Below are 26,195 nucleotides of genomic sequence, written 5' to 3' on the forward strand. Positions count from 1 at the left end.
GAAGATGTCATTTCTTCCCAAAGTGACTTAAAGATCCAATGCAATCCCAAACAAAATCTCAAAAGATTTTTTCTTTCCTTTTCTTTCTTTCTTTCTTTCTTTTTTTTTTTTTTTTTTGAGACAGAGTCTTGCTCTGTTGCTGGGGCTAGAGTGCCGTGGCATCAGCCTAGCTCACAGCAACCTCAAAAACTCCTGGGCTCAAGCAATCCTTCTGCCTCAGCCTCTGAGTAGCTGGGACTACAGGAATGCCCCACCATGCCCGGCTAATTTTTTCTATATATATTTTTAGTTGTCCAGCTAATTTTCTTTCTATTTTTAGTAGAGATGGGGGGGTCTTACTCTTACTCAGGCTGGTCTTGAACTCCTGAGCTCAAATGATCCACTCGCCTTGGCCTCCCAGAACACTAGGATTACAGGCGTGAGCCACTGCACCCGGCCATCAAAAGATTTTTTCTGTGGAATTTGACAAACTCATTCTAAAATGTATACCAATGTACAAAGGAAACCCTAGAAAAGCCAAAATACTTCGAAAAAGAACAAGATGGGAGGATCTGCTGTATCTGATGTCAAGGCTTGTTATAAAGGTACAGTAATTAAAAACAGAAACTGAGCCACATATAGGTACACGTGATTTATGACAAACATTGGGGCTAAGCAGTGGAGACAGAATAGGCTTTCCAATAACTAGTGGTTACATAGATGTTTGTTGTGTAATTATTCTTTGGAGTGTACAAATATGTATAACATATTAAAGCATTTATTGACTGTATGAATATGAGGATCTATAATTTACATAGTGCTTTCTTACTGTATTATGTGTCAGGCACATAGTACAACGTACTTTATATAAATTAATTCTATTTTAATCCTAGGAAGCAAGTACTGTCAATGGTCCCACTTTACAGATGAGGAAAACTGAGACACAGGGAAGCAGTCACTTTGTGCTAAAACCCTGCCCTTGTACACTTTTACAGTCTCGAAGAAGAATATCGCCTTAAATGAATAAGTCAAGTAAGCCCCTCTTTGTCCTGCCCCTCTTCCCCTCCTACAGTTGTCCTTTTCTCCTTGGACAAGCCCACCGGACTGAAAGTGGAAGAACTACAACTCCCAGCAGGCATTGCGCGCTCAAGCCCTCCGTGCGCTCACAGCAGGCCTCCAGGCATCCGGTGTGTGCTGCGCTCGCTCACAGAACAGAACTACGTTTCCCAGCTCTCCTAGCAAGACCCGCGACATTCCGCGGACCGCGAGCACGGAGCGGGCTTTCAACAGCTGTGCCCCACTTTCTCGGACCCGGCCCTGGACCCAGCCCCCGATTTTGACACGGCTCCACTATGGAGGAAGCGGACCGAATCCTCATCCATTCCCTGCGCCAAGCCGGAACGTAAGGACAGAGCCCTCGCCCACCCCCAATATCCACATCCGGGACTCCAAAACCCACGACCCCGTTACCCGGGAACCTTAAAACCTAGGACCTTTACGTTCAGGGCTCCAACTTCCAGGACCCTAAGACCCTCACCCCGTTATACACACACACTCCGACATCAGGGGCCTCTCAAATCCTCTGACCCCCGACATTTGGTAAACCCAAAACTCTGGGACTCACACCCTGAGACCTTCCATTCTTGGAACCTCAAGTCCCAGGACCCTGAAATCTGGGGTCATGACATCGATACTCTAGGACCCTGATATCTGGAGACCTTAAGACACTTGTACCCCGAGAACCAGGGAACTTGAAACCTCAGGACCCTGGCACTCGGGAAATCCAAAAACCCCAGGACTGGGTGCTTGGGAGCCTTCAAACTCCAGTTCCCCAAACGTGGGGCTTTTAAAATCCCAGGACCCTAACATTTTGCAACATCAGCACTTGGACTTCTCCATTCTGGGGCCCTAAAAACCCAGGATGCCAACACCTAGGGAGACTGATTTTTGTGTTGCCTGAAACTTGGAGATTGATATCCAAGGTTCTCGAAACCCAGGGACCCTGACATTTGGAACTCCTGAGAACCCCAGCCTCCCAAAATCTATTGTTCTGAAAACTCTAGCTCAATATCTAGAGGTCCCTGATACGCAGAGAACATGATAACTGGGGACCAAGAAACTCAGGGACCATGCCACGTGGGCCCCTTCAGCTTCCTAGACTCCAGAAATTTGAGATTTTCTGAACTCAGGTCCCTTCTGTCCATTCTCCTACACCAAGGTCTTAGGACCTGAGGATTTCCCTAGTTCTTAGTTTTCCAAATGGAAGTCATAGTCACCAATACCCAGGATCTGTCTGAACTGTGGCATCCTCCTCACCCCCACCCTGGTAGTGCTTCCAAAAGGCTGTATGGCTCAGCCTTGATCCCTGTTTCCTGACTACTCCCCACATCGAGCCTGCTTCTTCTTCAGGGCAGTTCCTCCAGATGTGCAGACCTTGCGAGCCTTCACTACTGAGCTGGTTGTAGAGGCTGTGGTCTGCTGCCTGCGTGTGATCAATCCTGCTGTGGGCTCCGGCCTCAGCCCCCTGCTGCCTCTTGCCATGTCTGCCCGGTTCCGCCTGGCCATGAGCTTGGCTCAGGCCTGCATGGTGAGTACCCTCCTCCCAATACACACATCCTCTTCCTTCCTCCTTCACGAAATAACCAAGCTCCTTTGAAATTCTTGCCCTTCCTCTCTGCCACCTCCCTTTGTAGCTTAGCGTTCATTAGTGGTTAAGGCTGCTGGCTCTATGGTCAAAGTGCCTGAGTAGTTCAGACTCTAGCTCTGCCACTTGCCAACTGTGTGACCCTAACCCTTCTGGGCCTCAGTTTTCTTATCTGTGAAATGGAGATGATAAAGGTAGGGTTGTTATGAAGATTAAATAAGTTTATCCAGTTTGCACCTGGGCTGCCCTTGGTTTCCATATGTTAAGCTTAGCACCAAGATTCTCACACCCTGTAATATCCATCTACCAGTTCCAGAAAAGGCCCTGCTTGGGACATACGCTCACTCCTAAACTAATCGCTGTGTGCTCTGATTGGCCCAGCTTGGATCACATGGTCATTCCTATAGAACACCGATTGGCTGCTCCTGGATCCCATGGAGTTGAGGGAGGGATGGCTACCCAAAGGAAGATGTGCTTGTAAGAGTGTCTCTGCTGCATTACCCCTGTGACAACCACATATCTTGTCTCTCCTGAGAATAACTCCAAAAATGTCTCTATGATAGATAAAATAAATCATCTTTCTGATGAAGTACTTACTCTTCCCAGTATAGAGCTGTGTCCAGTTATTATGTTCAAGAGCTCTGAGTAATGGCACTCCTCCTGGCTCACTGGCTCTGCAACTTTGGGCCAGTCTCTCTCTTTTTTATTTTATTTTTATTTGAGACAGAGTCTCACTCTGTTGCCCGGGCTAGAGTGCCATGGTGTCATTCTAGCTCACAGCAACCTCAAACTCCTGGGCTCAAATGATCCTCCTGCCTCAGCCTCCCAAGTTGCTAGAACTACAGGCACTAGCCACCACACCCGGCTATTTTTTTCTATTTTTAGTAGAGATGGGGTCTCACTCTTGCTTAGGCTGGTTTCAAACTCCTGAGCTCAAGGATTCTCCTGTCTCAGCCTCCCAGAGTGTTAGGATTATAGGTGTGAGCCACTGTGCCCAGCCTCTTTTTTAAAATTATAGAACAACTCAAGACATGTAATGGGCCAGTCTCTTAACCACTGTTTTTTTTTTCTTTAGAGACAGGGTCTTGCTTTGTCACCCAGGCTGGAGTACAGTGGCACAATTATAGCTCACTGCAACCTGGAACTCCTGGGCTCAAGCGATTCTCTCACCTCAGCCTCTTGAGTAGCTGGAACTACAAGCGCATGCCACCACGCCCAGCTAATTTTTAAAAATTTTCTTGTGGAAGTGGGGTTTCACTATGTTACTCAGGCTGGTCTCGAACTCCTGGCTTCAAGCGATCCTCTCACCTTGGCCTCTCAAAGTGCTGGAATTACAGGCGTGAGCCATTGTGCCTGGCCTCTTAAACCTCTTTAAGCCTAAGTTTCCACATGTATAAAATGGGTGTAAGAATTGTACCTGCCACGTAGGGTTGCTATGAAGGTGAACCACACGAGTGAATATAGGAAAAGCTGGTTATAATAAGCTCTGTGTACATGCTATTACTATTATTGGAGAGGCCTGATCTGCTTGCATTCCAGCAACCTGTGGCTACATAGTGAATGGAAACACTTCCAGCATACCAGTAAGTATATGGTGGCAGAGGGATAATGGCAAAACTACAGTGAAAACTTCCATTTAGACAAAGGGGACAGGGTGGTCAGAGTTGTTAAATTTGGGCCTTGCTTGTACAGTTTCTGTCCCTTAGTGGTAGGCCTCAGAGCACCGCCCATCCCTTCACTCTTGTGTTCACCTAGTTCTCAGGTTCTTCTTTCTGGGGCTCTGGGTGGCCTTAGGAGGCAGGCAGTCTGTCCCCTGGCCTGGAGGATGGCACTTAGTAAAGAGGAGGTTATGCCTTCTGTTTGGCAAGGAGAGTACACAACGGGAGGTGTTGAAGTGGGGGTCAGGCTTCCTCCAATTCTCTGTTCTTCTCTGAGTACTGTCTCTCCTAGATTTTGTGTTTACCTCCTTTCTGGGGTGGGGGTGGGGCAGCGAATATGGCTTTTCCAGTGGTCAAGAGGTACATGCGATCAGCCCCCAGCAGGCTCAGTTGGCCAGCAGCAGGCAGAACGGGGCTCTCTTAACCCAGCTGCGTGCTGTCTGTGTTGCCCACCTCAACTCAGCATGGTAGTGTTCTGTATCTTCCCCTTTGTGTGCCTGCTCCTGGCCCTGCTTTCTGCGCCTTGGCCACCTCCATATTTTGGCGTCTATCTGGAATGAGTTTGTATGTCAGTCACAACTCTTTGATCCTGAGACGCCAGAACAAAACACAAAGTAAAGTAGTTTCCACACTTTTTTGACTGTGACCCTCCGAAGTAAATATATCTTACGTTGTGACCCTAAGTATATAATAATGATGGTTTCTGAGCGTGTACTCTGCCAGGCACTGTGGTAACACGATGTTAGCTCATTTCATTCTCATGACAGCCCTCTGAGGTAGGTACTGTTGGTATCCCTTCTTTCAGGTGGAGGGGTTAAGTGATTTGCCTGAGATCATGCAGTAAGAGGCAAACCTGGGGTTTGAACCCGGGAAGTCTGCTTTCAGAGTCCACGCAGCACCAGATCAAGAGCAACTCTGGCAGAAAAATGCTTCCTTTCTCCCCAGCCTGTTTCCCTGTCCCCATCCTGAACCCTCATGAGCCCTTTTGCTCTGAGCTATTGTGTTGCTGGTGTTTTTTGCCTGTTTATTTTTAGGTACTCTTTATATATATATATAATAGGTAGATTCACTCCTTGCCTATGACATACATGAGCTCCAAATATTTTTTCCCAACTTGTCATTCCTCTTTTGACTTCGCTTATTTTTCTTTAATTTTTTTTTCTTTCTTTTCATGTATTCAGAAATACCCATCTTCTCTTTTATTGCCTCTGGATTTTGAGTCCTAGTTAGAAAGGTCAGAGCTTTAACCTTATTTCTTGTTCTCTGTAGCATTGACTGTAATCATTCTGTGGCTCCCTGGGGGGCGCAGAGGCCTTGGGGAGCCAGGGGAGGTTCGAGGGTGGTGGTTAGTGAGAGAGTAGGAGGGTGGTCGCCTAGGCCCAGGGCTCCCAGGGCAGGAGGATCCTGCCTGCCTGGCTGATGGGGCCGCCCCTCCCCCAACCCCCAGGACCTGGGCTATCCCTTGGAGCTTGGCTATCAGAACTTCCTCTACCCCAGTGAGCCTGACCTCCGGGACCTGCTTCTCTTCCTGGCTGAGCGTCTGCCCACCGATGCCTCTGAGGATGCAGACCAGCCTGCAGGTACTGGGTGCTGGGGGTGCTGTGGGGAGGGGAGAGGCGGGCCTTCCTGGGGATTGGAGGGCTGAGAGAACTGGAGGTGGCGAGCAGGTTGATGGGCGGGGGGGATGTGTCTTTTGGGGAGCTAGGTGGGAAGATTGGGGGTCAGAGGGGCAGGGCAGGGGACAGGGGTGGGGGTTTGGGCTGACCCAGCTGGCAAGTTGGTGCTGGGAGGGGCCTCCCTGTTGCTCGCTGCACTCTAACCCCTCGGGCCTCCTTGGTGTTCCTCAGACACTCCAGGCACACTCGAGCCTCAGGGCCCTTGTGTGCCTGCATTATTCTAACCCCCACATGCCCTCCTGGTTCATTCCCTTACCTCTTTGAGATTTCCCTTCAGGTGTCACCTCAGGGAGGCCTTCCTCTGACTGTCTTGTGTAAAATTACAGCCTCTCCTCCCCACAGTCCTTCGTGTCCTTTCCTGCTCTCTGTCTGGCTGTGGTCTGGCTCGTACTTATGATCCTGTTCGAGATCTCTCCTCTGCTAGCTTGCCGGCTCCAGGAGGGCAGGGACCTTTATCAGTTTGTTCCCTGAGGTAGCCCTAGTGTCTAGAACAAGGACTGGTACATAGTAGGTGCTCAGTAAGTGTTTGTTGAGTGACTGGGCGTGAGAATGATAGCTGGATAGATGTGCATCTCTGGATGGGGGTGAGTCAGGAGTGATGGCTGGTTTCCAAGGCTGTGCACTTTTGGATTTGCAGCACTATCACCTGATTAACATTCCTTCCCTCCCCCAGGTGACTCAGCTATTCTCCTCCGGGCTATCGGGAGTGAAATCCGGGACCAGCTGGCCCTGCCCTGGGTCCCACCCCTCCTTCGCACCCCCAAGCTGCAGCACCTCCAGGTGGACCCCCGACTCCTGTCCTTGCCTTCCTTGTCTCCATCCGGGTGCTCAGGTTTTTGGCCCCCTCCTACCAGTGACCCCTGTCATACTTCATCCTGAGGCTCTGGCTCTGCTCTCTCACCAGGGCTCAGCCCTCCAGAAGCCTTTCCGTGCCAGCAGGCTGGTCGTGCCTGAGCTGAGTTGCAGAGGAGGTGAGCGTGAGGCTGCAGGAGCAGGGGGAGGTGGGCCTGTTGGTGTCACCCTGCAGGAGGGCTGGCTGACTCTGTTCCTGCCCCCAGAGCAACGGGAGTTCCAGGCGAGTCCCCTGCTGCTACCGGCCCCCACGCAGGTGTCCCAGCCTGCTGGAAGGGCGGCCTCACTCCTCGAACACCATGCCATCCAGCTCTGCCAGCAGACAGGCCGGGACTGCCCTGGGGAGGAGGACTGGGTCCGCCGGGCACCCCGCCTGCCAGCCCAGGTACAGTCCATACTCGGCTCCTACTGCTCCTGTTTTGTCTCACGTTGGTCCTCTGCTCCTCTGTTTCCCCACTCCATCCCTCTCTTCCATCCTTGCTCTCTGTGTGCACCTACCCGGCTTCCGGCCTCCGGGCTGGGAGAACACTGAAGTCAGAAGACTGTGAACCCGGGATGAGTCAATGTCCCTCCTCAGGGCCTCAGGGTCCTGTTCTGAACGGGGGCTAGTGATGGTACTGTCCTCCCCGGGCAGTCATTAGATCGAGTGACGGGCGTGGACTTCCCTAGCAACTACAGCACTCAGGATTTGTTACTGTCTGCCCTTTTCCTCCTGCTTTCTTCCTGTCCTGAAGTCTCTCACTCTGTTTCCACACTTGTCGCTGACGCTCATTTTCTGTCTCTAGGTTTCTGCGCTGTCTCTTCCTGCCTCCCTCTTTCTCCTTCTGTGGTTTTGCTGCCCCTCTTTCTCAGCCCTTGTTTCTGTACTTGACCTCTCTCTCTCTGTCCCCCATCCCTGTCTCCTCTTCCCCTCTATATCTTTTCCTTCTGTCTGCCTCTGCCTTCTGGCCACTGTTTGTTCCATCTTTATCTGCCTTTCTTTTTTGAACTTACAGGAATTTTCAAACACTGAAGTAAAGAGAATATTCTAATGTACCATTTTGCCAATATTTCTTCATCTGTTCTCCCCCCAACTTTTTCTTTTTTGCTATATTATTTTCTCTCTCTCTCTTTTTTTTAGAGACAGTGTCTCGCTCTGTTACCCAGGCTAAAGTGCAATGGCACGATCATAGCTCACTGTAGCCTCGACCTCCTGGGCTCAAGCCATCTTCCTGCTTCAGCCTCCCAAGTAGCCAGGACTACAGGGGACAGGCCACCATACCTGGCTAATTTTATTTTTTGTGGAAACAGGGTCGCACTATGTTGCCCAGGCTGGTCTTGAACTTCTGGCCTCAAGCGATCCTCCCACCTCAGCCTCCTAAAGTGCTGGGATTACAGGTGTGAGCCACCATGCCTGGCCTGCTATATTGTTGTAAAGCAAATCCTAGACATCATGTCATTTCAATTCTAAATACTTAAGACTGCATCTCCTAACTCATGAGGATGGTCATTTTTTAATATAACGACTGGACCATTTGCACACCTAACAAAATTAACAATGATCTCTCTCTCTCTCTTTTTTTTTTTTTTTTTGAGATAGTCTCACTCTGTTGCCCGGGCTAGAGTGCCGTGGCGTCAGCCTAGCTCACAGCAACCTCACACTCCTGGGCTCAAGCAATCCTTCTGCCTCAGCCTCCCGAGATGCACTACCATGCCCAGCTAATTTTTTCTATATATTTTTAGTTGTCTGGCTAATTTCTTTCTATTTTTAGTAGAGATGGGGTCTCGCTCTTACTCAAGCTGGTCTCAAACTCCTGACCTCAAACAATCCAGCCGCCTCGGCCTCCCAGAGTGCTAGGATTACAGGCGTGAGCCACTGTGCCCGGCCCAACAATGATCTCTTAATACCAGCCCACACTAAGTTCATAATCAGATTTCCCCATTTGTATGGATACTATCTCTATTCTTGTCCCTTTCTTGTCTCTCCCTCTCTGACTCTGCCCGCTTCTTTGCCTGGCTTCATTCATTCCCTGTCTCTGCTGTGTCCCCACATATCTTTTCTGTGTCTCTCTTAGATTTGGGGGCTCCAGGCGTACTCCTCTCTCTTCCCACATCCTTTTCCGGCATGGGGAGTGAGTGGGTGGAGAGAAGCGTGGCTGTGAGCCAGAGGAGACCCCTGTCCTTGGGGAGATCCCAGACCAGTGGGACAGGAGTTTAGGGTAGGGGTCCACCTCAGTGGGAGGGCTGGAGGGCGGGTGTGACTTGCCTGGAGCACCTGTCCGGTGGCCCCTGGAGGAGGCAGGGCCTTTGTGCTAGGCAGGCCTCCATGCCCTCCTACTTCTCCTGCATTCTCTTCCTAGGAGGACACACGGGGGCAGCGGCAGCGGCTGCAGAAGCACTTGGCTGAGCATCTGCGCCAAAGCTGGGGCCCACTTGGGGCCCCCACGCAAGCCCGAGACCTGGGAGAGCTGCTGCAGGCCTGGGGTGCTGGGGCCAGGAATGCTGCTCCCAAGGGCTCCCGCTTCACACATTCAGAGAAGTTCACCTTCCATCTGGTGGGTGGGCCTGAGTGCACATGGCGTGTGCTGACAGGGCATGGCAGGCTCAGAGGGTGGCTTTATGTACGAATGCCGCACTGTTATCCACACAGGTTCCCATGTGCCCACCAGGTGGGCCCTTTCCCCACTGGTGGCGGGTGGGTACGCCCAGAGGGGTACCCTAGCTTCCTGGGGACTTCAGTAGAGAAAATGTGGATAGGTGGGAGCCATGTAAGGGTGTAGGGGTACTGTTGGTGCATACCCCACCTTTCTGCAGGCAGTTTACTCTGGGTATATCTTCTCTCCTTGGATGCTCACCCTGAGAGGCCCCCGTCCTTCTCATGGCATTTGGGGGTTGAGAGATGGGGCAGGTGGCTGGGAGCTGTGTCAGGGTCAGGGAGGTTTCTCCATGAGCAAACACTGTAGTCTGAGGTTGCAGATACTGCCTTTACCCTCATGTAGTCACAGTCTGACAGCTTTCAGAGGCTGAGTGGGCATGGTAACAGCACTGCGGGGGGGGGGCCGGTTCTTGGTGGGGGTTGAGGCTGGATCATGAGGGTTATGGCCTTCCCTGACAGCCAGGGTGCCTCTCCTCACTCCCCTAGGAACCTCAGGCCCAGGCAGCCCAGGTGTCAGATATGCCGGCCACCTCCCGGCGGCCTGAGCAGGTGAGCAGAGCATTGGGGGGTGTCCTGGCTCATTGCCTATCTACTGAGCCTGACACCCCCACCCCGACTGGCCTGTGCCTCCCAGGACATGTGGGCAGCTCAAGAACAGGAGCTAGAGTCCCTTCGGGAGCAGCTGGAAGGAGTGAACCGCAACATTGAAGAGGTTGAAGCCGACATGAAGATGCTGGGTGTCAGCTTTGTGCAGGTGAGTGAGGGGCTGGGGGTGGGGTCAGGTCACAAGTAGGGCCCAGAGGGGTTCAAGTGACTTGAGGGGGCTGAGAGGTGCCCTATAGAGATCTCAGATGTCAGAAGGGTTTGTGGGGAACATTGGGGACCATGTGAGTCTCTTGAGGGTTCAAGAGAATCAGTGGGGTTGAGGGGATGTGGGCTTCATGGGCCTGTAGGGGTTAGAGGCACCCGTGGGCATCACTGAGGCCTTATAGGTGGATACGAGAATCAGGAGGGCTGTGAGGGTCTGGGGACATCCATGGGGCAAGGTGGGTCTGTATGGGGCAGGAGCTGCAGGGCTCCTTGGGGCCCTTGGGCTTCTGCGTGGGGCTGGAAGGGTCAGAGAAGCCTTAGGGGCTAGAGGGGCGTACACCATTTGTGCGGCTCGGGCTTGCTGGGCCCAGGTTTTCTGGGCTCAGTGTGGGGGCTGGGGGCTGTGTCATGCCAGGTGGAGTCTGAGTGTCGGCAGAGCGAGCTCAGCACAGCGGAGCGCGAGCAGGCCCTGCGCCTGAAGAGCCGCGCGGTGGAGCTGCTGCCCGATGGGGCTGCCAACCTCGCCAAGCTGCAGGTGGGGCTGGGGCGGGGCAGGGCTGGGCAGGGTGGGGCTGGAAGGGCCCAGCCTCCATGACATGTACCCCTCCCCACTGGCCAGCTCGTGGTGGAAAGTAGCGCCCAGCGGGTCATCCATTTGGCGGGTCAGTGGGAAAAGCACCGGGTCCCACTCCTTGCTGAGTACCGCCACCTCCGAAAGCTCCAGGATTGCAGAGAGGTAGGTGGTGGGGTCCTGGGCCGTGGGTGGGGCAGGGGCAGGTTTGATCCCTCTTTAGGGGGCCATCCTTGTGCTCTGTTCACTGTCCTCTGCCCATGGGCTCCTGGCAGCTGGAATCTTCTCGACGGCTGGCAGAGATCCAGGAGCTGCACCAGAGTGTCCGGGCAGCTGCTGAAGAGGCCCGCAGGAAGGAGGAGATCTATAAGCAGCTGGTATGGCCCGTGTGGGGAACCTGGGCAGCACGAGTGGGTGGGAGGCAGGTCCTGGGGGAGTGCCTGCTATGTCCCTGCCTAGGTGTCAGAGCTGGAGACTCTGCCGAGAGACGTGTCCCGGCTGGCTTACACCCAGCGCATCCTGGAAATTGTGGGCAATATCCGGAAGCAGAAGGAAGAGATCACCAAGGTGCGCCGCTGTGGTCATGGGGGGTGGCTCACATGGGCAGACGTGCATAGTGTGGCCACACAGGGACCTCACACCCTCTGATGGGCAGAGCTGTCCAGCCAGACCCTGACACAGAACAGTCACCCACAGTCCACTCCAGCCACCCGAACGCAGTGCCACAGGCCCTGTCTGGATGTGAGTGCATGCACATGAGCACCTTCAGCTGACCAGCTGCCCGGCCCCAGACATGGGCTCATGGCCGTCCTGCTGTCTGCCAGATCTTGTCTGACACGAAGGAGCTTCAGAAGGAAATCAACTCCCTCTCTGGGAAGCTGGACCGGACGTTTGCGGTGACTGATGAGCTCGTGTTCAAGGTGTGGGGCAAGCTGGGCTGGGTGTGAGGGGTGGGGCAGGGCTGGGTGGCTGCCTGCCCATCTGCTGACAGCCGGCTGGGGCCCAGGCCCTGTGCAAACCTGGCAGGTGCACTGACGCTTGGGCCTGGCTTTGCTCCGTGTAGGGTGCAGTCTGGGGTGGGTGGGAGAGAGTGGCCTTGGGCATGGAGGTCTGGGGGAAGAGACAGCCCATTGATACTTCGAGGTCCCCTCTGTCTGGTCAGGATGCCAAGAAGGACGATGCCGTTCGCAAGGCCTACAAGTACCTAGCTGCCCTGCACGAGGTGAGGGGAGAAACATGCCAGGGGAGGGGTGTGTGGCAGGGGCGGGGGTGGGTGGGTGCAAGCCTTCTGCTCCTGCTGTCCCTAGAACTGCAGCCAGCTCATTCAGACCATCGAGGACACAGGCACTATCATGCGGGAGGTTCGAGACCTCGAGGAGCAGGTGAGGCCTGAGGGTGGGAGGGGGAACCAAGGCAGGCCAGGGGCCAGCTCCTCGGTTTATGCCAAGAGGCTGTGGAACCAGACACAGCCTATGGCTGGAGGCTCAGCCCTGCCCCTTAGTGCCTGTGTGTGTGATCTGGGTCAGGCAAGTGGCCTACTGTGTGCCCCAGCCTCTACCCCAAGGGCCCTCACGCCTGCCTCCCAGGGCTGTTGGTAGAGGCTTGAAGATGTGGTGTGGAATCCTGCCTCGTAGCACAGGATGTTTTGGGTGGAGGGAATGCCATGCGCAAAGGCCTGGTGGTAGGACGGAGCAGGCCGATGCTGGGGGTGGGAGGGACCCATAGTGGCCGTGATGGGGCGTGGAGAGCAGGAGCTGGGAGAGGGGCCTGCATGCAGAAGGGGTGTGTGTTCACATCACCTTAGATCGAGACGGAGATGGGCAAGAAGACCCTCAGCAACCTGGAGAAGATCCGCGAGGACTACCGAGCCCTCCGCCAGGAGAATGCTGGCCTCCTGGGCCGGGTCCGGGAGGCCTGAGGAGCCCCTGGCAGAGATCTCCCCAGGCTTAGGCAGGGATTTGGGATGCTGGAGGCAGTGACCAAGCACCTACTCTAGCTATTCCCTCTGCTTGATGTCCATTTCCTCCCACTGCGGCCTTGGACCCAGACCCCTGCCCACCCGACCCCAACCCTTATCTGGGGTGATTGTTGGCATTTGGGAGCTCGGCTGCAGTTTATTGGGGAGGGTACTGGGGATTGGGGGCCTTGGATGTCAAATAAACAAGGATCTCTTCTGCAGTCAAAGCTGAGGCATGGATCGGGGCTCAGGGCAGGGGAGTTGGGTGGGTGGCAGGAGAGACAAGGGGTATGTTTTGGTTGTGTCTTCATGGGACTCGGGAGACCCACTGGGGAGCTGTGCGTGTGCACGTGTGTGCACGCGTGTGAGAGATGCAGGTGAATGCTAACGGGCTGTGTGTGTGACCGAGCATGTGTCGGGGGCTTCACGATACCGAGCATGAACGATTATGTGTCTGTGTGGCTTTCTGGGACCTGAGGTCCTGGGGGTACTGATGCTGCTTCTGCGCTGGTGTCTAGGCACACCCCTGCGTGATACTGCCCCCGTGGGCCCCGAGGCTGGCTGTGGGCTCGTGCTTTGGGGTATGTGAGTTGATAGGATTGTGCTCATGTGTGCTTGTTTATGTGACTGCAGCTTTGAGGTCATTTGAATGTGCTGAGGCAGGATCTTTGTGTTTTGAGTTTGTGTTAGAATCCAGGGGCCAGGATTGTGACAATCTGTGTCTGTGTGACTTTTCCAGCCCTGAGGTCATCTGTGAGAGTGGCTGAGGCAGGCTGTGTGTGGCTGGTTGTGAAGGCTCCGTTTGGCTGGTGGGCCCATCTCAGGGGTGGGGTGGGGCAGGGTGGAGGTGGGGGCTGGGGCCGGGACTGGGCCCCCTCTGAGCAGCCTGGGGACAGAGGATATGACCCAGGAGGGCTGCCGGCTGGGAAGCAGGGGCTCTGGAAAGCAAGACAGTGGACACCTCACTTCCTCCCTATGGGCACGTCCAGGGCCTGTCACCCCTGCCACCTGCCACCTCTGCCCCCATCTTGGCCCCTGTCCTTCCTTCTTTCCTTGGTCTTGAACTCAAGGGCCGGGTGTAGGGTTGGAACACCTGCTGGGCCTCTGGCTCCTTTTCTTGCGGAACTCGAACTCATCCACGGTCCACACAGCTCCCTTCTCGCTCTCCACTCTCACGAAGCACTTGTGCAGGCTCAGGTTGTGGCGGATGGCGTTCTGTGGGAGGCCAGGGGTGCGGGAGCAGGTGGGCAGTCATACTCTGTGCTCAGCAGCCCCCGCCAACAGCCGACCTCCTGCCCGTTACCAACGTGCCTATGAGCCCAGCCCCAGGCCCACCTGCTCCCAAGCTGCAGTGGCACTCGAGGCCTTCCCAGTGCCTTCCCACTGCCACCTCCCAAGGAGCTCACCTTCCAAGTGGCAGGGTGGTTTCTGAAGAAGGCGAACATGCGTGTGAACCAGTGGTAGATCTCGTTGAGTGTCCGCTGCTTCTCGGGAGCCTCCAGGATGGCCTGGAGGGTGGGGATGGGGTAAGGGGTGCGTTCTTCCAAAGTCGGGGCTGAGGAGCACAGTGGCCTACCGTGGGTCGTCTGACATGGGGGCAGAATTGTGGCGGTGGGGGAGGAGAGGGAGAGAGATGGTGCAGAGTGAAGGATCAGAGACAGGGTTAGGAGCTGGGTGAGGGGTAGGGTCAGGACAGGGTTAGATGGGGTGGGTGTAGTCAGGTTGAGATTAGGTAAAGGATCAGAGCTGAGTTTGTGAGCGAGGTCATATTCAGGGTTATAACTGGAGTGAAGTTCAAGGTCTGGATGGAGTTGGAGTTGGGATTCTCTGTGGGGGTGACATTTCAGGGTTTGGGAAGGTCAGGAGTGGGGTCAAGGATTTGGAAGCGGTAAAGCGCCAGGCCGAGTTATGGGTCAGGGAAGGGGTTGCTTAAAAGTCAGGCTGGGGGTGGCCTGGGGTGAATTAGGGGTGAGGGATGGGATGACATGTGGCATTAGGTCAGCAATCAGAGATGGGCCTAGTTATGGAGTGTTTTACGTGTCAGGGATGTGGCAGGTGGTTCAATTCAGGGGCAAGAGTGAAGTCAGTTGTGGGTTAGGTGTGGAGTGAGGCTGAGGATCAGGGAATTTGATCTGTTTGGATTTAGGAATGGGATTAATGAGCGAGTGATTACGATTTCCACGAAGTTATGGGTCAGGATGGGGCTAGGCTGGGGGTTCAGTTCAGATAGAGTCGGGAAGAGCTGGCGTTATGTAAGGGTTAGGTTTGGGTTTGGGGTTAGGTGTGGGGCTGGATGAAGGTTCTGGGAGGCTGAGATGAAGGGGCTGGGATGGGCTGAGGTTAAGGGTCTGGGATGGGCTGAGGTTAAGGGTCAGGTGGGTGTCACATGGAAGGGTGAGGGATGGGATCCAGCTGGGGTGTGGGTTGAGGTACTGGGGTGCATTGGGGCTGGGGAAGATACAGGGTTGGGTTGACATGAAGGCCGGGGAAGGAGATAGGGTAATAGCTGGGGTGGGCTTAGGGCAAGGTGCAGAGATGGGGTAAGTTTTGGGCTATTTTGTAGAGCCAGGAGAGAGTTAGGTATGGGGTTGAGGTGAGCATCTGGAAGGGGGTGGGTTTAGGGTTAGAATGTGGCATGCACTGGCCTGGACAGTGGTTTAGGTTTGGGTTCAGGGACAGGTTTGGGGTGAAGCCAGCATGTGGGATCACATTTGAGGTGTGGTTTGGGGCTTCTTGGGGCTAGGGCTTGTTAATGGAAGATCCTACTCTGAGGTGCCCAGAGGGAGGTGGGAGTCTGGGAGGCAGGTCCCCACCCCTCTCCCTCTCCCTCTCCCTCGTCCTTGGGCCTGAGCTGTGGTGCTTACCCAGCGGATGAGGGTGGCATAGGTGAAAGGGGGCCGCATGTTGTGGAACTTGAAGTAGTCCATGTTGTGGAAGAACTCTGTCAGAGGGTAGGGACAAATCAGGCCCCATCCCGTGCAGGACCTCCTAGCTCCCTGCCCCACACTCTCTCTACAGTGGAAGGGTGACATCTCACTGTCTGAAATCCCACCATCAACACCAGTGTCAACGGTCACAGGACTGTTGTTTGCTGGGCACCTGACACACGTCATATCATTTAGTCTTTGCAACACTTCTGCCAAAATACCTCTCGGTGAGGTTTAAAAGAAGTGAAGTAACTTGCACACCAAAGGATGTAACTAACTGGCTAAGTGGCAGAGACACTTTGCACCCCCCACCCCGCCCCCCAGCGGCTGTCAGGATTAGGAGCTTGGGGTCACCGTGTAGGGCAAGGGCCATTTTTACCTGGGAATGTGCTATTTCCATGGCTGCCCCACAGGTGCCTCCGCACAGCAAAGAGGCTGTCGGGGTTCTCGCGGGGGCCGGGCCAGGTTGGGACGACAGTGCCCTGGGTGCCAGTCGCTACAATACAGCAGGAGCTCTTGTCGGATGATGTCTGGGGAAGGAGGGAGAGGCTGGTGACTCAGAGGCTTAAACTTTCCACTTTATTTTTAAATCAGTGTTTTTAAAAGTAAGGGACCCCTCTTCTCAATTCCATACTAGTGTGGAATCCCACGAAGCAGCATGAGCTGCATTTATTAGAGTGTGGGTGCGGACACTGTGTGTAGCTGCCGACACTGGGGCTATGAGCCGGGGTTATGTCGGTCTCCTTCACCATCCAACTGTGACCTTGGGAAAGTCACCCAAACCTCCCTGGCCTCAGTTTTTGTCATCTGTGAGTTGGAGATGATAGTGGCACCTACCTCACGGTGGCATCACGAGGACCGAATAAGTTAACATCAGCAAAGTGCTCAGAAACAGTGCCTGGCACCCAGGGCTGGCTTCATGGGTGTGTGACCTGTGTAGTTACACAGGACCTCATGCTTTAGTGCTCTGTGGTCACTGTCTTGAAATTTGAATATGGGGGCCTGCATTTTCAGTTTGCACTGGGCCCTGCCAGTTTAGGTAGCTAGTCCTACTGGCACATAGGCTGTTCGGTAAGTGTTTGGCTATTTGCTGTTGCTTTGAAAACCCAGAATCACAGTGCTTCAGGATCTTAGGGTCAGAGGGTTTGTAAGTGGAGGGGGTTGGATTCCCAGGTCTGGGCACGTTTGGAGCTGAGGACAGGTGCCCGTAGATCACAGGGCCCGTGTGTAGAGAGATAGGTTCCCTGCCCCCGCAGGGCTCCCTCTGCTCCCCTCCCCAGTGGTCTACGCTTGCCGCTTACCTGCTCAAGGTTGCTCACTGCAGATGGCGCCTTGGTCAGGGCCATTTTCCCGGCCAGGTGGGCCTGCATAGCACCCAGCTTCTCTTTCTCCAGCACCAGCTGTGAGGACAGGAGCAAAAGTGAGGCCTCAATCCGGCCTTTTCCCACCATGTCTTTGCTCAGGGTTTTGTTCTTCATTCATGCCAGCCCTCACCGTGGGGAGCCTGGCTCTTGGCATGGAGTGGACAGAAGTTTTGTCCCCCATCCCCTATCACCTCCCGGCATTACCTGCTGCTCCAGAGACTGTACCACTTCTTTCTGGAGGAGACACTGTGCCCTGCCCTTCTCATCTAGGAGATGGTCCGCCTGGCAGTGCCTAGGTAGGGGGAAGATTCCACGTAGGTAACCATGACAGGCCTGGCCTGGCTCAGCGTTCCTAGTGGGGATGGTCCAAACCTTCTGGAAGGTCTCTTCCCAGAGCTCCCCTCCCCTCTCTACCTCAGTCTCTCTCTCACGCCTGTCATTCCTTCAGCACATGCCACTCAGCACTTACTGCGTGCCAGGCCTGAGCGTGCCCTCTGAGAAGATGTTGGAAGGGTGGTGAGCTGACAGTGGGCCAGGCGGGTGAGGGTGGGAAAGGCATTCGAGTGGAGGGAACAGCCTGTGTGAGGGACATGCAGAGTTGCTGCTAATAGTTGGGTATGGTCGGAGAAGGGGTGTGTGTGTGTGTGTGTGTGTGTGTGTGTGTGTGTGTGTGTGTGTGTGTGAAAGGCATTCGAGTGGAGGGAACAGCCTGTGTGAAGGCCTGGCCTGTGTGAGGGACATGCAGAGTTGCTGCTAATAGTTGGGTATGGTCGGAGAAGGGGTGTGTGTGTGTGTGTGTGTGTGTGTGTGTGTGTGTGTGAGTGAGATGGGGCTGAGGGGAGGCAGCGTTTTGGGGATCAGTGAAATCAGGCTGGTGTGCTGGCATGATTCTGGAGCCTGGCTGTCTGGTTTTAAATCCCAGCTCTGTCTGTCAGGAACTAGGTGATCTTGATCAAGACACTTAACCTCTTTGGCCTCAGTTACCGTGTCTGTAAAATGGAGGTAAATAACAGTACATACCTTTATTATTATACCCCATTATACATATGAGGAAACTGAGGTCCAGAGAAGCTGAGTAACTTGGCCAAGCACACACAGCCAGTGAGAGCTGGAGCTGGGATTTGAATCAACAGTCCAAGCGTTTACCTTTTTCGTCTTACTACCTATCGGGATGAGGCTTGAGCTGAGATGTGCACCCCAGATCGCCTCCCACAAACCAGGACCCCCTGGACTGGCGTGCACCCGGGGCCACTCACTTGAGGAATTCCTCTGGCTCCTCAAAGACCTTTTCGCATCCAGGCCACTTGCAGACGCCATTTGCCAGCAGTGGGTAGGAGCTCTGGGGCACAGCTGAAAGAGCGCTGGGGGGACAGAGGGTGTCAGAGGAGGAGATAGCAGAGTGAGGGTCCTTCCCAGCCCTGCCCACTGACCTGTCCTTCCTGGGTGCACCAGGGCTTGGGAAGGTGCAGAGCAGTGCTGGCTCCTTGGACACCCACTCCAGGCTGGCCACGTTGATCCCTGCGGGTGGGGACAGGGTACCTCTGGGGGCTGTGGGCCAGGCTGTGGAGCTTAGCCCACAAGGCTTCTCATTTTGAGCTTCCCACCCTCCTGAGCCTCGAAGGCCCTGACTCCCAGGGGACTCTGCTGTCCCAAAAGTCCCTGGCTTCTGGCAGAGCAGTGGAAAGACTGCTATTTGCAAGCGCTGACATTTCGACTAACTTTGTAAAGATCTCTGGTTCCGCAATTTTGACATTCTGCATCTTTAAGATTCTGAACCTGACATTTTTTTGGAGGTTGGAGTTTCCAAGCCTCTGAGACCTGACACCTCTGACCTCCAGGGGGCCGCTATTCAGAACAGCCTGCACTGCTCTTGCTCAAGGATTTGGGGACTCTGGGGTTCTGTGAAGCCGTGGGGTACAGGCTGAGGTGTTACCAGGTGGCAGGCCAGGCCGGGCCTTGAGGGAGAAGACCCCAGTGGTGGTGGTGGGTGGTGGGAGGCTGATCATGGCTGGGCTGTCCAGTGGGTGCACCTGCAGCACAGGGGTCCGGGCGTGGGCATCCACTGTTGAGAGCTGGGGATACACACAGGCCGTGGTTCAGCCTGGCTTGGGGCTCCTCCCCACAGTTCTCCCACCTTCCTGCCCATTCATGGTCCATACCTGGTGCATGAAGTGTGGTCGGTCCTGGAGGAGTGCCTGCAAGTGGGGTGAGGGGCCAAGCCGTGCCCCGGAAGGTGCCACCATGACTAGGGGCACTGTGGGCAGCTGGGGGGGGTGGTAAGGTAGGCAGGTGAGATGCCATCCTCATCCTCATTGTCCTGTGTCTAATTCATATAACACCCCACATGGTAGATACTATGATCATCCCTATTTCACATGTGTGGAAACTGAGGCTTATGGAGATTGAGTCACTTTTTCAAGATCAAACAGGTAATAATTGGCAGAACTGGCTTCGACCCTGTCACCTCACCGCCTTGGGCCTCAGCTCTCTCCTCTTGTCACATGGGAATGGGGACACATGGCTGTGCCCATGGGACCACAATAGGTTCTCCTCCTCTCCTGACATAGGGATTGCAAGGTTGGGGAGAGCCTCAAATCTCTAAGGCCTGGCAAGTGGGGACTTTCTTGGCCCTGCGACATCTGCATAAGTCACAGACTTGCCTGGGACCCAGAAACCACTTCCTGTGCCCCAGCCAGTACCCCCCTCCCGCCCAGTGCCACAGTAAAGGTCGGCACCTGTAGGCCCAGGTACCCCACCCTGCCTGCCCCATCCTGGGCCTGGGGCCTCACCTGCAGCTGCGATGGTGGCACAGGGTTCAAGGAGGAGGAGGAGGAGGAGGTATGGGCCCCGCCTCGGAGGTCCCGGCCCTGGAAGGTTCCTCCTGGCCCCCTGGCCCCCAGCAGGTCTGTGGCCTTGGGCACAGCCCTCCAGCTGGGTGAGGCTCCTGGGGATGGACCGAGGGCCAAGGAAGGGGCCGGGGGCTTGACTGGCCTGGGGTTGGGCATTAGGTCCTTGTCCGAGGGCAGGCTGCATGGAGAGAGGGGGAAGGAGTCACACACGTGCTGGGGGCGGTGCAAGATAATCCCCCCCTCTCGTCAAACTATGCAGACACCCGCTCTGGTTAGAGCAGGTATCGGCTGCAACATGTGCCGAAGGGCCCCACACCTGCACCCCAGCTCTGATCATGTATACACACACACACATTGGTGTCAGGAACACAGGTACATGAGTGTACCCACGTGTGCCCCACGTGCACGGGTCCAGTACCCAGCTTGCCTCCACATGCCGGCACAGCCCTGGCATGGATATGTCCTCCACAAGGGCAGTGGGCAATAGATTTGTGGGGGCCTCAGCCCGCGTAGATCTCAGCGCATTCCCCCACCACTTGCAGCTGTCTTCAAGCCTCAGCCCTCTGTCCTCTCTGCTTCCTGCACGGGCCACGCAGCCTTTGCTCATCCTGCCAGGGCCGATGTCTGACTTTCTCCTGGGGGCACTATTTTACCCCAGTGACTTGGGCATGGACTCAAAGAGTGAAGGCTGCTGGCTTCACTGGCTGCTGTGAAGGGGACTAGTGAGGGGGCTACTGCAATGGCCCAGGCACGTGACGACGGTGGCACAGGTCAGGATGGTAGCAGTGGAGATGGTGAGAAGCGGGTGGATTCAGGAGCAGTTGCTGGCAGCTTTCATTTAGGGGGTGAGAGAGGGAGGGTCAAGGTGACTACTGGGTTTCAGCCCAAGCAGCTGGAAGGACAGAGCTGACATTAACCTGAGATGGGGACATCATGGGGCAGTGTAGGGTTGGGGGTGAAAGCCCAGGTGTACAGGGACATGAAGAGTCTGGGGCTAGACACGTGAGTGGAAATGCCGAGGGGGCAGCTGAATACGGGATCTGGAGCTCAGGGCAAGGGGCTGAGTCTAGAAGTCTGATGAGCTCTGGGCTCCTGCCCTGCATGGAGCTGGCATGGCACGTGCCAGAGAGGAGGAAAGACAGGCTCGCCTGAGCCAGGGGCTGTGGGAGCCCCTCAACCCAGCCCCCATCAGAGTTCACCCAACCTCTGCCCCACAAACCTGCTTCCAAGCCTCGCTCATGCTATTCGCCCTGCCAGGAATGCCCACTCCTCCGCCTCTTCCCCTGTCCGAACCACGCAAGGCCTGCTCTTCTATTGTCCTCGTCCTGAAAGCCCTCCATGATGGCTCCAGGGCCCTCTGCTGAACCCCAGAATCTTACGCTCCCTGACACGCAGGGCCTGGGCTTCTCAGAATCCCGTAATCCCAGTCTGAGGGGAAGCCCAGTCCAACCCCTATTTTATTCACGGGGACACCCAGGTGCCGAGTTCCATAGTCCCATGGCAACATGAGACCTCCACTTCTTTCTTCAAGAAGTGTGTACGCCCGTGTGCACATTTCCCAAGCCCTCTGCTGTGCACATGTGTGCCTCCCCGTCCCACCCCACGGCACTGGGTTGAGCACACAGGATTCGGGAGGAGCGGTCACTCCTTCCTTTCTTTGCTGTTACCTCACGGGGGTTGTCAAAGCTGTGGTGCTGAGGGAGATGGGTGTGAGAATCCAGGTATTAAGCCTTTAGACTCTTGGCTAGAACATTACTGTGAGAATCTGCGTCTGTGGAGGCTCAGAACAAGGACCCAGGAAAACGGTGAGATGAGGAGGTGAGTGAATGAATGAGTGAATGAATGAAGGCAGGGATGAGGTGATGCTTCTACAAGCCAAGGGACAGCAAAGATTGCCAGCAAACCACCAGAAGCTAGGGGAGAGGCGCGGAGCAGATTCTCCCTCACAGCGTGCAGAAGGAACCAACCCTGTTGACATCTTGTTTTAGGACTTCTAGCTTCCAGACCTGGGAGATGATAAATTTCTGTTGTTTAAGCCACCTAGTTGTGATACTTTGTTACAGCAGCCCAAGCAAACTAATACCGGTCTCATGGTCAGTGAGTGGATGTTTCCACCATTCGGGCCTGGCCCACGCGGCTGGCCTGTGGTCACTTCTGAAGCTGCCTGGATGCTTGGCCAGAGCTTATAAGAATTCTCCTCCCCAAACACATCTGGAATGGCCTGACTCAGGGAAGCATCACTACATTCTCAGAAAGGGGGCCTAGGTATGGTCTGTCTGGTGGTGGGGGACCGGGAGGGCCGGGCTGGGCAGCCAGCTTCCTGCACTGTCTGTTGGGGCGTCCCTTTCTGACTAGGTTTCTCAGAAGCTGCATGGAGGATGTTTCTGGGACACATTATGTTTTCGTATCGGGGTCTGCATCTGGGCCCTGTTGTCATGGCCCCCAACTTCCCCAGATTTTTCTGCCATTGACGTCATGGCGGCCGGATGCGCTGGGCTTCATCGGCATCAAGGAGGAAGCGAAGGGGGCAGATACCCCACCTCACGGGTTTCGTTCCGAGAACTGGCTGGCCTGTCCTGCAGCTGGTTTGGCCCAGGTGGGGTGATGTGGGTGCTGGCGGATGTGGTGGGTGACATCCATCTGGCCACCATGACAAGCCATGGGCTCTGTAGACCTAGCCCTTCTTGGGGTGTAGAGAGGCCCCAGGTTTGAAGCTCAAGGAGTACCAGGCAGGCCTCACAGATACTGGGACCCCTGGGGTCTTCAAACAGTACAACACCAGAACCTCAGAATCGTAGAACATCATTTCTTAGATTCAGAGGATCCCAGAATCTCAAAACCACAAACTCTGTGTGGTCCATGGGTCCAACTTCTCAGTATGTGTAGGCCAATGTCCCTGGTATCCAAACTCCCTGGAACCACGTGAAGGACAGGCAGCTCACTGCTTCATAGGGCCTCCCACCCACCGGGCCTAGAATCACAGCAAACCTCCCCTCAACTTCCCTCCTGAATTCCATGAAGGTAGAGAGTCAGAATAACCCCCTCTGCTTCCCCTAGGGCTAGGCCGATAACTGGCTTTAACTCTTCGCGGACTCATTTGGAAATTGGTCAGTAATAGGACCCATCTGCCGAAGTTAATGCACATGAGACACTTTGTAAAATGTCAATGATTGGTAAATGAACACCTACAGGGCCTCGGTCTCCCTGTCCATTCTGGGATGACTTTCCTAGATTCACAGCCACTCTACCTGAGATGGGGATGGAAGGAGGAGGAGGTTGAGGTCGGCATGCCTTCAGCTTGTGCCTCATGGGGGGAGTAGGAAAAGCCCCCCTACTCTTCCAAGTACAGAGCCTACCACCAGGCTCTCTGGAGGGGACCCAGGATCGAGGTTCCCAGGGACCAGCACCAGCTCTGGGGACACGCAGCTTGATAGACACCTCTCCATCATCACCACCCTGTGGCCAACTAGGCCTCCTGACTCCACCTGGCCCAGCTCTTGTGAGGCTTGGACCCATGTTGTGATTATACATCTTCCTGCCCTAGTCAGGGTCCAACCTGTGGGAAGGCAGAAGAAGGAATGGCAGCCAAGGTCCTCCTTTGCCCTTATGGGTGCTGAGGGGCAAACTGAGGCCCACAGTGGGGGAGAAAGACAAAGCCAAGGTCCTGCCAAGAGTCCTGAGATCTGGGCTTGAGTCTCAACTGCCTCTCTGTAAGGCCTTGGGAGAAGCCATCCCACCCATCTCTGGGCCTCAACTTGCCCTTCTACACTGGAGAGGGGAGAGGTGTGGGGCAGATGAGGACCAGGACTCTTCTGCTCTGTATCTAAGTGAGTCAGTGGGTGTCTGCAGGGCTTCAAGTTGACAACTGCCCCTCTGTCAAGGGAACTGGCTGAGAGACATAGAGACAGCAACAGGGAGAGGGAGAGGGAGAGGGGAGACTGACAGACATGGGGGAACAGAGAGACACAAAGACTAAGAGATACCAAGAGAGATGAAGAGAGACACATAAGGTGGGAGAGAGACAGAGTAAGAGACAGAGAACAAGAGAGTGAGAGACATTGAGAGAAACAGAGATGGAGAGAGAGAGAGAGAGAGAGAGAGAGAGAGAGAGAGATTGCCCCAAATAAGAACAGTAGCTGGTCTCTGGCTGGAGGAACTGATTTTCCTGAAATAACGAAGAATAAGGGAGGGTGAGGTGCCAGGGACGCCCATGGCTGCGTTGAATTGTATTGCAAAGAGAAATGGTATGGCCCGGGTACTAGAACAGATACTGAGGAACAGAACAGAGTAGAAAGCTTGGACATAGACCCTTGTAAGGAGGGAATCGAGTTTGTGATGAATGCGGCATTTCAAACTGGGGGATGGTAGAGGATGGATTGTTTAATAAATATTTCTGAGATAATTAGGAGGAAAATAAAGTTATTGAATGAATAATCAGTCAATTTTCCCACCAACTCCCCCACCCAGTTTGAAATGTCATCATCATCATATACCCTAAAATACTCAGATCCATTAAAGGGATTAATTTTAATATCTAATGTTGATCTTGGGTTCATTGTGTGTCAGGCCCTGTGCTAAGCCATGGTAAATCATGGTTAATAAATTTAGTCTTCACAAAGACCCTTTGAGGTAGGTACTATTATAACCATCACTGTACACATGAGGAAATGGAGGTATAGAGAGGTTAAGTGCCTGGCTAAAAATCACACAGATTGCTTAGGGTGAGGCTGAGTTTGTCCCAGACAGTCTGGCTCCAGTACCCACACTCTTAACCTCTACAGTAAATGGAAAAAATGAAGCCATAAAAGAGACTAGAAGCCAACATAGGTGAACATTTATCTCATTTTCAAGTGGGAAAAGACTTTCTAAGCACAAAACCAGAGACAGAAACCACAGAAGAAAAGACTAACCTATTTGACTATATAAAAACATCATAAGCATCACAAAAACACCATAAACAAATAGAAAAAGCAAATGACGAATTGAGGGAAAATAATCACTACAAATATATGGCTGATGGAAGGTTAATATCCTTTCAAATAAAGAGCTGTGGCAAATCAATAAGAAAAGATGAATACCCTATTAGGACTAAAGACACGACTGGACAACCAAAAAAAAAAAAAAAGCACAAATGGTCAATAAACAGTAATCAAAGAATGCAAATTTCAACAATGCAGTAATGTTTTTTCTTACCTGTTATGTTGGGAAAGAATTAAAAAATGATAGTACCCACCCAGGGTTAGCTTGAGTAGAGAGAGTATAAAACAGGACAACCTTTTGGAAGAACAATTTCCAGAGAGGGTCAGAAACCTTAAACGTGCACATCCCCTTTGCCCCAGCAACTCCATTTTCAGGAATCCAAGGAAACAATCAGGGATGTTTATGGGGAAAAACTAGAAACAAACGGAATGTCCAAAAATTGGCACTTGGTCAAATCTATCAGTTCACACCCACGTGAGGACAGTGAGGACAGTCTTGACAGCCATGAAAGATCATATGTTCAAACAATTTTTAGTGAGTTTCAAAAACACTACTATTAAGTGAATAAAGCAGGAACAAAACCAATATATAGCATGATTCTAATTTGGTTGAAAAATACTAATAGCTGACAGTGAGCACAGGCAAGCACTGTGCTAAGCCTTCAGAAACAAGCTCACCCCAGCCCCGAACGACCTGCTCTCTTCCTGAACATGGGTTCTGGTCACACGCATGCAGTCCTGGCGTAGGACCACACAGCTAAACCATGGTTGACAATGATGTGAAGTGCCCCCCCAGGAGGGTCTCCTTTCACACAACGCAAGCACAGTTCAGTGAAGAGCTCAGCCCGACCTGACAGCTCACAATCCTCCCGCTGCTGGGGCAAACAGAACTGATGTTCATTCTCGTAAAATGTACATGTCCTCAGCGATGTTTCTCAGCACATTATTATTAAGCACCAGTTATGTACAAAGCTCTTTTTGGGTCCAGGGTGGGAAGGCAGGTGGGGAAGGTGAGACGAGAGCAGGAGAGATGGTGGGAGACAGACGGGGAGGGAGATGGATGGAGTGTGGTCAAGATGGAGGAGACGGAGACAGGGGAAATGGCCAGAGCCCGGGAAAGACGGAGGGACAGAGTCTGAACGCAATGGAGCCAGACAGATGGCGAGAGAAAGAGGGGTAGAGAAACCAGGAAAGAGCGAGACAGGGTGAGTAGAGAGACCGAGAGGGATGGGAGGCATCAAGAGTGAAGGGAGAGACGCAGTTGAAATTTCCAGTTACACCTAGACAGCGTTTC

General features: G+C 53.9%; 2 protein-coding genes across 2 annotated transcripts; one reads left to right on the plus strand and one right to left on the minus strand.

Moving 5' to 3' along the window:
• The first annotated feature begins 1,159 nt into the window (after positions 1-1,159).
• Positions 1,160-13,003, plus strand: CCDC22 (coiled-coil domain containing 22). Its single transcript, XM_045537781.1, has 17 exons — positions 1,160-1,381; positions 2,389-2,566; positions 5,729-5,861; positions 6,631-6,737; positions 6,862-6,928; positions 7,016-7,194; positions 9,149-9,343; positions 9,931-9,993; positions 10,079-10,198; positions 10,670-10,789; positions 10,874-10,990; positions 11,101-11,202; positions 11,285-11,392; positions 11,650-11,745; positions 11,988-12,047; positions 12,133-12,207; positions 12,630-13,003. The coding sequence occupies exons 1-17, from the start codon at positions 1,332-1,334 to the stop codon at positions 12,741-12,743; spliced, it is 1,884 nt and encodes a 627-aa protein (XP_045393737.1). The 5' UTR covers positions 1,160-1,331; the 3' UTR covers positions 12,744-13,003.
• On the minus strand, positions 12,929-20,195 carry FOXP3 (forkhead box P3). The gene is made up of 11 exons (XM_045537782.1): positions 19,863-20,195; positions 19,233-19,337; positions 19,007-19,145; positions 18,504-18,591; positions 18,330-18,434; positions 17,278-17,365; positions 17,011-17,109; positions 16,089-16,239; positions 15,647-15,723; positions 14,189-14,290; positions 12,929-13,997 (listed from the first exon to the last, which is right to left on the minus strand). The coding sequence occupies exons 1-11, from the start codon at positions 20,076-20,078 to the stop codon at positions 13,848-13,850; spliced, it is 1,320 nt and encodes a 439-aa protein (XP_045393738.1). The 5' UTR covers positions 20,079-20,195; the 3' UTR covers positions 12,929-13,847.
• Positions 20,196-26,195: the final 6,000 nt, after the last annotated feature.

This window comes from Lemur catta, chromosome X (genome assembly GCF_020740605.2).
Source record: "Lemur catta isolate mLemCat1 chromosome X, mLemCat1.pri, whole genome shotgun sequence".
NCBI classification, from domain to species: Eukaryota; Metazoa; Chordata; class Mammalia; order Primates; family Lemuridae; genus Lemur; species Lemur catta.

Coding starts and splice junctions, on each gene's coding strand:
- CCDC22 (XM_045537781.1), top strand. CDS start 1,332: ATGGAGGAAGCGGACCGAATCCTCATCCATTCCCTGCGCCAAGCCGGA. Junction 6,738..6,861: donor CCAAGCTGCAGCACCTCCAG/GTGGACCCCCGA, acceptor CTCTCTCACCAG/GGCTCAGCCCTCCAGAAGCC. Junction 10,991..11,100: donor AGCTCCAGGATTGCAGAGAG/GTAGGTGGTGGG, acceptor GGCTCCTGGCAG/CTGGAATCTTCTCGACGGCT.
- FOXP3 (XM_045537782.1), bottom strand. CDS start 20,078: ATGCCCAACCCCAGGCCAGTCAAGCCCCCGGCCCCTTCCTTGGCCCTC. Junction 19,338..19,862: donor TGCCACCATCGCAGCTGCAG/GTGAGGCCCCAG, acceptor CACCCCCCCCAG/CTGCCCACAGTGCCCCTAGT. Junction 17,366..18,329: donor GAGCCAGAGGAATTCCTCAA/GTGAGTGGCCCC, acceptor CCCCCTACCTAG/GCACTGCCAGGCGGACCATC.